At 42.3% G+C, this 13,458-nt stretch overlaps 1 protein-coding gene across 1 annotated transcript; it reads left to right on the forward strand.

Annotated features, from left to right (window-relative positions):
* Positions 1–10,222: 10,222 nt before the first annotated feature.
* Positions 10,223–12,918, forward strand: slc32a1 (solute carrier family 32 member 1). The gene is made up of 2 exons (XM_076111177.1): positions 10,223–10,615; positions 11,731–12,918. Exons 1-2 carry the CDS (start codon positions 10,223–10,225, stop codon positions 12,916–12,918), a joined length of 1,581 nt encoding a protein of 526 aa, XP_075967292.1.
* Positions 12,919–13,458: the final 540 nt, after the last annotated feature.

The raw sequence follows: 13,458 nt of genomic DNA on the forward strand, positions 1-13,458 counted from the left end.
AAATCCAAATCTTATGTCCTTTCAACATTGCCTCTATGCTTTAGCTCTGATAGAGACCAGCATTTATAGTATAGCTCGATTTTAGACCATATTTTAAAAACATCATTACATATATTAAAAATGCATTAAAAGCAGTAAATATTTAACATAAGCACTGCACACCCCCGCGTTTTTGTCATATACACAACCTGTTCACTCATGTCGTGACGAAGGCTTGGCTAAGACTAGACCGCTACTTAACTTTTACTTTTCAACTTCAATTACAAAAAAACGTTTGTTACAAAAATGATTGGATGTATAGATGTTTCTTTTAAACCTTTAGATACATTTTAGGAATCAGGCAAAAGTTTAAGCCATAGAATAAACAGCTGGAAACACAAGGGGCGTAAAATCAATGATATTAAATGACTGAAAATTAAAGAATAGAATATGAACACAAAGTTATTTTGTTGGTACTTTCCCAAGATACCAAATATGTTAGGCTGAATTTGGGGGATATAAGAGAAGTAGAATATTTACATTTGGTGGAAATTGTGCAGCATTAATGTTTCACTGGATATAATCATACAGCTTCAATAAATACACTGTAGAATATAGTGTATATGTGATTCTGTCAGAAAGATTGTAACAAGATAAAAAAAAACAATGCAGAAGATGTAGATCTTTAAACAGGGGTAGATGTGTGGGATAGACTTTAAATCAACTACAGAGCCCATGTTCTTTGCAGTGAAGGTAAAATATCGCCCAGTGCAACACTGTGGGTCATTAATTCGTATGTCATAGTTTTCCAGACAACAAAGGGAGGTCTGTCTCACAGAGTAACAAGCTATATCAGACTTGATCCCACTTGTTAGAAGGATCAATTCATTTTAGTTTTGGTCTTAACATGGGATTTGTTGAAAATAAGAAAAGAATAACTGTGAGAGATTGATTGAGAACACAAGCAGACGCGTTATTTTACTGGGCTCCTATTTCTATGTTCAAAGCCAGAAGGGAGTTCTCTCTATAAGAAGTCTTGCAGGTACGAGTGGCTCAGATTAAACTAAAGATTGGAGCAATAGAGCATTTATGTCTGTTCCACAGCTGTATTGACTGACTGTCTAAATATAGAGCCGATCACTGGCCTGGTGTTGCAGAGAAATTATAGCTCTTGAAAGACAAAAACACCTTTTGTAGCCAGGCTTCTGTATTTGTGCAACGTCTGGCACATCGGCCCAGAAATCAATAGTAACATCTATTCTCCTGGTGTGTGTTGTGCATTCTTGTGTTCCTGTGTGCGTGTGTGTATGTGGGTCCCGTGGCTGAGCTCATGATAAGTGTTGGAGTATTTTTTTTTTTTCCCCTGCTCTTGATTGTGCGGCTGACAATAGCAGTTAATGACAGCCCAGAGAGGCTGCACTGTTGGACTGTGGGGGGATGGGGGGACGTGGAGGGAAAAACCCATTTTCAAAAGAATACATGTTTTTTATTCATAAACCTGTATGCAACATGGCCAGCGGTTGCCTTTATTAAGCTCCAAGCACTCTCCATGAGCGCTGCGAGTTTCAATTAAATCAAAGCTGTTTGAAGGCCTGCCGACATCACAGGGACAGAACAAAAAGCTTTCAGCAGGTTGTGAATGTAGTCAATTGCAGACAAGATGTGCATTTCACTGAATCATTCAGGCTGGAAGGGGAGAGGAAATGGATGGGCTGTACTAATAAAAACACAGGGATGCGTTAGAATAAACAAAGCATCAATGCAAATTTGAAAAAAGGGATTCCCTGTCTTCAGCTTTTGATCCAGGATCTAGTTCAAAGTAATAAAACAATTTATGCTCCTAGAAAGAAACACTTGTTAGGCAAGTGAAACGTTTTTTAGAAACATGAAGGGAACTGATAGCAAGCAACTCAAGGAAATTACATATGTGCTTTTGAAGGTTATGATAAGATACCCTCAATTTGTTTTTAGTGATTTTATAAATTTTGTTTGGCTGATTCTGTATATTTCTGTAATCAATACACTGTTATAAACACCTAAGGAGTTACAGTTTTAACTGATTTAAAGACCTGAACACACTAGTAATTAAAGCACTATTCGTGCACCTAAACATGAGTAAAAGCTGTGAGACAGGTTGACATTTTGTCTGATATAAAGTGTCGCCTGTGTGATTTGGATGAGGTTGAGACTGAAATGCATTTTATAATAATACTTGAGTTAAGCTGTTCATGTATGACATGCCAGGTGAATGCAGACTTTAGTAGCTACATGGGGTTTGAATTATTGTTAAAAAGAATTGTTTGACATTTGTAAATCTCCTGTTTGAAATTACAGCCTGCAGACGGTTAGCTTATCTTAGCTTAGCATCAAGACTGGAAACAGGGGGAACCAGGTAGCCTGGCTCTGTCCACCTAGCACCTCTAAAGCTTAGTGACAAAATAAAACATGACCTGATCTTATTACAGTTCAGTTTTTATTCGGATTAAACAAACATGGTATAACACGTTATTTAATGAGAGTTACATTTGTACAGAAACAGAATAGCTGGTTCCCCATTTCCACTCTTTATGCTAAGTTAAGCTAACTATCTGGTGGTTGTAGCTTCATATTCATCGCTCTGACATGAGAGTGGTATCAATCTCTCGTTAATAAAGCAAATAAGAGTACTTGACAAAACGTCAAATTAAGAGCTCACCATCAGTGTATGAGAGTTTTGTATCTTTAGTTTTCTACTGCGGTGGAAGACGTATTCAGATCCTTCACTTAAGTAAATGTAGAAATACCACACTGTGAAAATACTCCAAGTAAACGTTCTGAATTTAAAATGTTAAGTTCAAGTACAGAAGTATTATAGTCAAAATGTACTTAAATTATCAAAAGTAAAACTGTTCATTATGCAGAATGATGCCTTTCAAGGTGTTATGATATTAGAGAATATTATATTATTCTGCACCAACTAATACATGTAAGAGTATCTTAATGTAGTAGTTACATACTTTGTATACTACTGGGTATGTAGTACTGCATCATATGTTAGCATACTATTTATCTCTGAAATGTAGTGGAGTATAAGTATAGATAAAGAGATATGTATAGTATAAATTGAAATACTCAAGGAAAGTACAAGAAGGTCATAATTGTACTTAAATACAGTAGCCTACTCGAGTAAATGTACTTATTTACTTTCACTGCAAATCTATAAAAAAACACCTTGTTTTCTTGCTTTGTTTATGTTCTTTCATGTGCGCTGGGAACCTTTGGGTTTACAAAAGTATCAATTCATTTTAAAACTCATTCTTGTCCTTGAAACAGAGATTACTAAAAGATAAAACTATAGTCAATAACTCCTTGATGCACGAAGTCTATAGAGAGAATTATGAAATATATGAATTGAAAACACGATTGGCTGCTCCCACGTGACGCTGCTCCACTTCCACACAGGTTGCTCATCAGGCTGTCCAGGTGGCAAACTGCCCCTGTCACCGTGCGTTATTGTGACTGTGTCAAGTGCTGCAGGATGAAACACTGTGAACCTCTCAGCTCTCTCAGTCAAAGTGCAGTCTGGTTCAAACGTGGGGGAATCCCCGTGAGAGCTGACAAGATGTCGCTGCTCTCATGACATAAAACTTTAATGAGAACAAAACTATTACACTTCAGTTAACCAGCCACTGAGGTCTGCTCCTTCATTGACTTTGCTCTGGGTGACAAGACCACACCCACACCCACACACACACACACACACACAGTCACAATATAGCCAACAGATTTGCGCATATGCAGACACACACTACTTGGAGTGATACAACCACAAACACACACACAGACATCAATAAGGGAGTTCTTACTGTAGTGTAGTAGATTAGGTGTGATAGATATTGATGATCAATACATAAGACATTCTCCTTGTTCTATTACGCACTTGCACTTACAAAGTATGTCTGACAAAATGATAAAAACTGGGAATATGAGCGCTTTAAGCCATTAATAGGTCATTTAAAACAATAATTAGCTCCGTTATTCCAAAATGTATTTTATTTGCCTTGAGGCAAGTGTCACATGTGCACAGCATGATACGTCATCTGCAGAATCTTAACATGAATAATAAAAAAAAACATGCATGTTCAGGTCCATGATGGCTCGACATTTATTTATTTTACTGGCAGTGTGTGAAAAATCGACGGCATAGCTTTGTGCCAGCCCCGGGCCCTGCAGGTCCCCGCGGACTGGCTCAGTTTATTGTGCTAAAAAAAGGCAATTACAATGTTAATGTGTCGCAGCAGGAGAGTGAACCCGGCAAGCACGGACGTCAAAAGGTTGATGGAGAGAGCGAAGTCACCGTGGGTTAACAGCAAAACGGCGTCTGGGGAGCGTTTCATATCAAAAACAGAGGAATAAACTCACCTATAGATACACTTCAGACTATTTATTTGGCTAATAAGAATCACTTTAGTATTGTTATTATTGTAATCTTGAATAGATAGATAGATAGATAGATAGATAGATAGATAGATAGATAGATAGATAGATAGATAGATAGATAGATAGATAGATAGATAGATAGATAGATAGATAGATAGATAGATAGATGTAGAAGAATTTCTCATGCCATTTGTCACTGTTGTTGTCAGACAGACGCCATCATGCAGGACTGATACAAACCCCTCTCTGGGGAAGTCTCTCGGGAGCCCATAATAAGCCATTAAACAGACGCATTAGGAGTAATGAAAAGGCTCTTAGTGGTTTACCACTGCGGGCCACCTGGATTTCTCTCTCTGTGGAAGTGGGCGGTGGCTGTGATTGCCTGATGGCTCGGCTGCAGCTCCGTAGTGAGGGGAGGAAAAACATTGGAGATAAATATGATGTTGTTTGCATGTATAATAGGATGTTTTCAGTTATCATTTCCATGCACGATGCTCTTTGTTCCACTCTAAACTATCGTCTATCGTGGTCTTTGCCAGAGTTTATACAACTTCCCATTCAGATCTGTAAATAAGCGGTATACCAATAAACGCCGTTATATGATGGAAATATATATGAAAATATGGAAAAACTGCAAATTCTCATTGTGCTATAAAATAACACCATGGTCCGATGTTGGTGTGGACTTCCATCCATAAATGCTAGTTTGTTGTTGGTGTTCTGACATTGAAACTTAAAAGTCTCATCCCACTGCATGAATCTTAACTTCTAATTATGGACATTTTAGAGATGCATGTGTGTGTGTGTGTGTGTGTGTGTGTGTGTGTGTGTGTGTGTGTGTGTGTGTGTATGTGTGTGTGTGTGTGTGTGTGTGTGTGTGTGTGTGTGTGTGTGTGTGTGTGTGTGTGTGTGTGTGACTGGCTGATGTTTTGTTGTTTGTCTTATTTGTGTGTCAGATATATCTGGCAAAAGAGATCTGGACCTCAGTAAGATACCTGATTAAATAAAAGTTATATAGCCTAGTTTTATTTTATCTGTAAACGTGGCCTGGGTGTTGGCACAGTTCAGGATTTAAAGGAGAATGCCCCCTGGAGTTGAATTTAATGTGTTTTATGACATTGCAGTTCAGTTTTAACGTGCCTTTTTGAAGCAGTTTCTCCTTAAGATGAGCAGCAGAGAAACAAACTGAGGTACAATGCAGCATCATATGAACACGGACAGTAAAAAAACATCCTTATCGGACACAATGAAAGCGAGACGAGGTTAGTGGGATGTAATTTTCAGAATCACAACTAAAATCCCTTCATACATTAAACTCACTTGAGTTTAGTAACTCGTGTACAAGATCACATCATTTCGAAGCTATAGTCACTATCCTCTCTGTGTCATCTAATGGCTTTAAAAACTCAAGTCTGAAAGCTTCTTTGTGTTGAGACCAAACTGCTGTTTCCAACGTCAAGAATGAACCTCAAAACGTAACACAAATGTTGTTCAGGGTGGATTTCCCCTTTTAAAGCTGCTGGATAGAAACAAACACTGTCCGTGGTGCTGAAATCTGGACCCCATCATGAGCAGGCTCTGACATGTTTCACTTTCTTTCATGCTTTTAAAGCGATTGGCACAAAACTGTTCAGCGCTGGTAACACATAATCTAGTCGATAACACAGACAGCGGACCTGTGATTGTGATGCAAATGTTAATGGACTCTGAGGTCCTCTGATTAGCCTGATGTGGGCTAATTTCCCTCCTCTACGGTCCCCAGAGAGCCAGAGTGCCTTTTCTCTGTCCCCTATTAATTGTGGAGTGTTGGGTGGTATTTTTCTGCCTCGCTGGTCTGGCAGACAGACGCAGCAGCCAGGCAATCACGGGTTAAATGGCAGGTGATGTCGCACTGGGTACACTCTTCGGTTTCCAGAAATGTTTATCTTTTCTTTTCTTTTTTACAAAAATCCTTTTGTAACATGGCAGCATTCGCACCTCTTCCTCTCCCTCACACACTATCTTATCTTGGCGCAATCTGGGTCGTACGGCAAACGATTCATGTCAAACACACATGCGCACACGCACACCCTCTCTCTCATTCTCGTCATTACCTTGTCTCACTGAAAACATTTAATGGATGAGGTAATGATAGCCCTTCGTAATTGCATTCAACGCCATGGAAACATAAAAGGCAGTCAGTTTACCTGCTTCTTGCAGTGACATATCCTAAATATAATATGCGTTGCAGCTTAAAAAATATCAAAAGGTCAATAGTATGGCTCAGGTATTTTCTTAAATAGTTGTATGTTTATTATTTTCATTGGACTTGGTTCACTGTATGATAATCGCTAAAGCCAGGTGGTAGTCTTTATACAAAGCTCTTTCCAGGAGAAATTCTCCCCCATAGCGAAAATGAGGCTTTTATTTGTGTGTTTTGAGGAAAAGGTGGGGGGTTGGGTTGGTGTCGGCGGCGGAAGGGGGCTGGAGGGAGGGGTTACATGAAGGCGGAGAACCTTGTGCCAGCTCACCCATGTGTGTAATGTGAAAAAGGAGAGCCGGGAGTGAAATACTGAGGAGGGAGAGGAGGAGGGAAGATGCGCGTGGGGGGTGGGTACATTGGAGGACACAGTGAGATCACAATGACATTTTGGATTTGACTGTCTATCACCAAGAATGAAGAAGAAGACGAAGAAAAAAAGAAAAAAGAAGAAGCATCACCGGTGGACATCGAACATGCGGGTCAAACACAAAGCAGCGCAAACTCGGACAGCACAGATAAAGAGCTTTGATTACTCATATCCGTATCGACGGAGACGAGGACCCTCCTGGGACGTGGCACCCTGACCCTTTGATGACTCTCGGGATGGGTGATAAACTGAGAAAATCACTTTCCCTCCTCTTTGCTGACGGATAACCGTGCAGCTCAGAGATCACAGACACCATAGCTGCTTAGATGAAGAGTCGGCGATCAAACGTGCGAGATCCTTTAGACCTGAAGCTGAAAGTACAGATTTATTGTCACATCTGTGTGTGAGGAAGGTCTAAAACCTCCCAACCTGTCAAGTCCGCGAGACACTGTCCCCATAATGATATGGGGCGAAAGTTGCATTTGACACGGTGTGACAGAGGCCTCAAACGAGCACTTAAAGAAACACGGTGTCCTCGCGCGAGTGTGCGCGCCCACGTGTGGGATTCCTCATATCACAATGAGCCTGAAACCCATTGTAAACTGAATCTAAATACATTTATTATTATTGTAATTAGCATTAGTGCTATTATCTGTACAGCAGGTTGTGGAAGGGTCTGCGGTCGCTGTAACCTGCTGGCTGCTGGTGTCAGGGCTGCTCTTTTCATCTTGCGGGACACTCCATCAGACAGCGCAGATCAGAGGAGGGCTGCAGCCCGCTGATAACAGCCTCTGTCATTAACTCTTTCATTCGGGGCTGAAAGGAAAGCAGCCATTTTCGTTCCCACAACTGAAAATTACAACAACAACCAAAACACGAACAGACTATACGCAGCAGGAGCGAGACAAGTGTGAGCGATTTATGTGTGTGTTTTATGATGCATACCCTGCGTCACTTAAACCAGGCGCAATAGAGATGCACAGGCCTGATACAGCTCGGCCTGCACTCCCTGAAGCTGCGAGTGAAATCATCGTGATGCAGCCTATAGTTTCATACTGGATTTAGCTTACGGTCCTTTAATTGTTTAAAAGGAAAACGAACAATAAAGCAAGCAATTATCCTTTTATCGCCCCATTTTCTGTGCTTGCACTGACCAAATCTTTTTTGGATTTTTATAATAATTAAAATAATATTTTACATGAACAGTCCAGAGAGGCTTATGTGGCTTTGTATCCTCTAAATCTCTGCATACATTCACACTACGCCTCTCATACTGATTTTTTTTTATACCCAGGCCAAATATAATAGGAGACTTTTGTTCATGTTTGTCGCATGATTTGGACATGTCAGTTTACTCTTCTATTATTCCGCTGCATTCAGCGCTCTTATCAGGTTACAGCCTATTGAAGGTAACCAGATTCAGAGCTTTTAATGGTTCATATCATTGTTTCTTTCTCGCGTGCAAAGCAAAACCTGAATGTACATAGCAACAGACCGGGTTACAGTCTACTTGCTCCATGTTAGCTCGGGCTATACTGCGCAGAGCAAGGCCGCTGCTTTGTATCATGGCGATGAACTCTGATACTGCAGCCTGAGGAAACACTGAACATGGTGGATACAAAGTACTAGTGACAGGGCTGTGTCAACAAACTGTTCTCACTTTTGGGACCTGGCTTTTAAATCACTTAGGCTACACTATTGGGAAACAATTCAATTGTTTTAATAATACTTGAATGTAGAACATGTCCGCAAGACAATTACAATGAGACCGCAAAATCAGAACGATTAGAACACGTGTTACTTGAATCTATTCCTGAGACTATTCCTCAATAAGGCACCATTGTTTAAATCTGTGAAAATTAAATTTACTGTATTGAGATTCGTTAGATTGGCAAAAAAGGCTGATGTACCCTCGACTTCCAAAGAATTCACTTAAATGCAATTTAAATGTATAGTATCACAACGTTTCTCAACTGATTTTTAATTAACAAATGTAGTGCGTACACACACACACACACACACTTTTTCCCCCTCAACGGCATGGCTCAGATCACATCATCACAGACATGAGTGAATGAATGAATCAATGAGTGAGCGTCCTGAATGAATACTTCAGCCTGAAAATACAATCCATGGAATGACTGCTTAAATTAAACAAAAATAAATAGTAACAACGTTCAAATGCTATATTTAAACACGTGCAGTCTATGGTTTTATATCTTACCATCATTTAGCAAAAACAAACTGCACGAAAATATATATATTTTTCCCTCATCAACAAATGCAACACCGTTTTTAAACCCGATCCGTGAAATCCAAGAAACAACGTGGGTTACTATTTTGACGCTCCACGTCCTCTTCTCGTGAAAAAGAATAATGAATAAAAATAATTAGATTTCTTTTGAAATAAAAAATCCTATATTTGTATGTTTGTTTTTTCAATCTTGTCCAAAGAGTTTGGGATTTCGTCAAATTCCAGCCTCCTTTTATATGCGTAAAGTTATGCGGGATTTGAGGCCCCAGGAATGTCATTGGATGTCAGGATGAGGTATTATAGATTATGGGTTGGGGAAGGGGTGGTGGGGGTACTGCAAGCACCTCCCCTAGAAATGCAGCAAATCTCTCCCGTTTTCTCCTGGTGGGGCACTGGGAGGGCTGGAGACGTGCTTTGCATTGGCAGGCTGATGAGGACACGTGTCTCCTCCCTGCCCCCCCCCCCCCCCGGGCTCCACGGTACCGCATTGGCATCAGTAAAGGCACCTGAAAACCGACAACCATCTCCTGGAAACGCTGCCTGTCGCCTTATAACCTAAAAGAAAACGATATCATAGGCCCTGCAGAAACCTGTGGCTCGCCTTTCTTCGTGCGTAAAGCTTTTGCGCACACCGCCGAACTGCCTCAGAGACTCAAAAAGGTGCACTACTCGTCGAGCATCAGAGCGCAGTGCCAAGATGCAGAAACGGAGCAGCGACGTCTGAAGGTGACATGAACCTGGGGATAATCAAGAGCAGCGGGCGTACACTAACCAAGAAGTGGAGATAGCAACTGAAAACCGTCGGTGTCTTAAAACAAAACTTGCGCTTTTCCTCGTGGCTTTATATCTAATGCAGAGAATCAAGAGCTGTCATCCAAAGTAACTTCACATTTTTACCGACGGGAGGAGAAGAACACACTAATTAAGCTGCAGAAAGTTGCGATTCGGGAGAGGAGCGAAAATGGCGACGTTAATCAGAAGCAAGCTTTCGAATAAACTGTCAAATGCAGCCACCACTGTCTCCAACAAATCCCAGGCGAAGGTGAGCGGGATGTTCGCCAGGATGGGGTTCCAGGCCGCCACCGACGAGGAGGGACTGGGCTTCGTTGCGTGCGATGACCTGGACTACGACCACCGGCAAGGCATGCAGATGGACATTTTGACGACCGATGAGATTGGAGGCGAGGGGAGCGGAGACGGAGGCGGACTGGACGGGGACAGCCACTACCAGAGGGACGGCACCGGTCCACCGCGCTCGGGCTCAAAAGACGGAGATCCGGCGAACGAGTTGACTGAAGAAAAACCAAAAATCACCGCGTGGGAGGCGGGCTGGAACGTCACGAATGCGATCCAGGTAAAGCCGCACTTCACGGATTATAAACGGGCAGGTACGGTGCCTGGTTCTAATTGGCCGAGTCGCCTCAGAGCGGCTGTGAAATTTGAGATAGAGGAACACCTGCGACCGCATAAAAAGGTTGATTAAAATATTCATGTTCAAAACACCAGGTTATGTCCATTTGAAGCAACTTCTTAAGTAGCTGTTTTTTTTAATAATAATGCTGTAAAAAGATTCACCCGAATTACTTTTATCTTAACAGCAGCTTGCTTGAGCCCACCCCAACAATGTTTTTTTATTCTGACATATTTTTCATTGGAGCAGAGCAGAGATTTCAGAACAGCTAAGGTGTTACTATGCGCTGAAAAAAGGGAGGTGATGCCCTGTTACCCCCCCCCCCCCCCCCCTCTCCCTTTCCTCCTCCCCTCAACACACACACATTCTTTGTCTGTATAGTGATGCCCAGTGTCACCGATGCACGCCCCTGATAACTGCTCAACTAATACTCCGCGTGTCAATGAATAAATTAAGCTGTAAAGAAAAACACAATCGTTGTGTAGACTTCGAGAGAGCTATCTCTGGATTTTTTTCTCTTAATCTTTTGGGATTATCGGGCACGTTATTAATTGCAACTACAATATAAAGACTAACAAAATGGGTTAAGATGTCTGAACACATAGGACTACTATTAAAGCAATACAATGTAAAGAGCCACATGTATTTTAAATGTGTGTTGGCAATTGCATTTGCGTACAGAAATAAGTAGCAGAAAAGAAATATTTGTGATCATTCAAAGTGCGAGGATTTACTCGAGAGTGGAGCATATATGCTCTGCGACAGAAATCTCTAGACACGATCCTTTTCATGCCTCATCGCGGCAGTGGTCACGGCGGTCGCCGTGACGTCAGAGCGTGTCTTCTCCAGCTTGCGGTGACGTGCGAAGTGGAAAACCCACAACATTAAAACGGGAGGGACATCATTGAAGAGTCAGGCAGACCAAAGCCAGGGCCCGAGTCATGCGATTTGTTTAATTGAAATAAAATGTCTTCAGAAAAGTATTACTGATTCATATTTAATCGCCAACAGTTTAACCCATTCACAATGTGTGTGCCCTTCTTGTTTTATGTTTACAGGGGATGTTCGTTCTTGGGTTGCCCTACGCCATCCTGCACGGAGGATACCTCGGACTTTTTCTCATTATTTTCGCCGCCGTTGTGTGCTGTTACACGGGGAAAATCCTCATTGCCTGTCTGTACGAGGAGGACGAAGACGGACAGCTCGTCCGTGTGCGGGACTCCTATGTGGACATTGCCAACGCCTGCTGCACGCCCAGATTCCCATCTTTAGGTGGCCATATCGTGAATGTAGCCCAAATCATAGAGCTAGTGATGACTTGCATCCTGTATGTGGTGGTCAGTGGTAACCTCATGTATAACAGCTTCCCCAACATGCCAATATCCCAGAAGTCGTGGGCCATCATCGCCACCGCCGCTCTCCTCCCCTGCGCCTTCCTCAAGAGCCTGAAAGCCGTCTCCAAGTTCAGCTTGCTGTGCACGATGGCCCACTTTGTCATCAACGTCCTGGTGATAGCCTATTGCCTCTCCAGGGCGAGGGACTGGGCCTGGGACAAGGTCAAGTTTTACATCGATGTCAAGAAGTTCCCGATCTCCATTGGGATTATCGTGTTCAGCTACACCTCGCAGATCTTCCTGCCGTCTCTGGAGGGGAACATGTCGAAACCGAGCGAGTTCCACTGCATGATGAACTGGACTCACATCGCTGCCTGCATCCTCAAGGGCCTGTTCGCCCTCGTGGCCTACTTGACCTGGGCCGATACGACCAAGGAGGTCATCACAGACAACCTGCCCTCAACCATCAGAGCCGTTGTCAACCTCTTTCTTGTGGCAAAAGCCTTGCTGTCGTATCCGCTGCCGTTTTTCGCCGCTGTCGAGGTATTCGAGAAATCGTTTTTCCAGGACGGAGGACGTGCGGCCTTTCCAGGTTGCTACGGGGGCGATGGACGCATAAAGTCCTGGGGACTCAGTCTCCGATGCCTCCTTGTTGTGTTCACCTTGCTCATGGCGATCTATGTGCCACATTTCGCCCTCCTCATGGGTCTCACTGGCAGCCTGACAGGTGCAGGCCTGTGCTTTCTGCTTCCCAGTCTCTTCCACCTCAGGCTTTTATGGAGAAAGCTGTTATGGCACCAGGTTTTCTTTGACGTCGCCATATTTGTAATAGGAGGTATATGCAGCATATCTGGTTTTATCCACTCAGTAGAAGGTCTGGTAGAGGCTTTTCAATATAACATACAAGAGTAGATGCATTGCTGGAACTAGATGTAAACTGCTAATCGCCATTTAGTGAAAAAAAAAAGAAACACGACTTCTCGGCAAGCGCAGCCCCTCTGCTTAATTCATGCGTAAAAAGCGCGCTCACAACACACGCGGAGATTTCCGCATTCATACAGTCTTGCATCAATTCAGAAAAAATGCGCGCAAACACACACACACACACACACACACACACACACACACACACACACACACACAGAAATAGAGTCAGTGACAGTGAGGGAATCCAGTGCATCCACAACACACTATAAGGACAGTAGGCCTACATATGTTGTATAAATATGCCAACAAACCTACATATTTTCCAGTGGAGTGAACGTTTACAATATTGACCTTAAACTAAATTACAAAAAGGGCAGTTTGTCTCTTCGTCGCACGAGACTTCACTTCATGTAACGCTAGAGTTTGCGATGGACGGACTTTCGACAGCATAATGTGATTTAAGTTTATTTAAGATAAGAATAAAAAAAAAACGTTATGAAATGCCACTCTCTTCGATAGGTAATT

Source organism: Anarhichas minor, unplaced genomic scaffold, assembly GCF_050575085.1.
Source record: "Anarhichas minor isolate MPS153535 unplaced genomic scaffold, ASM5057508v1 ptg000043l, whole genome shotgun sequence".
Taxonomy (NCBI): Eukaryota; Metazoa; Chordata; class Actinopteri; order Perciformes; family Anarhichadidae; genus Anarhichas; species Anarhichas minor.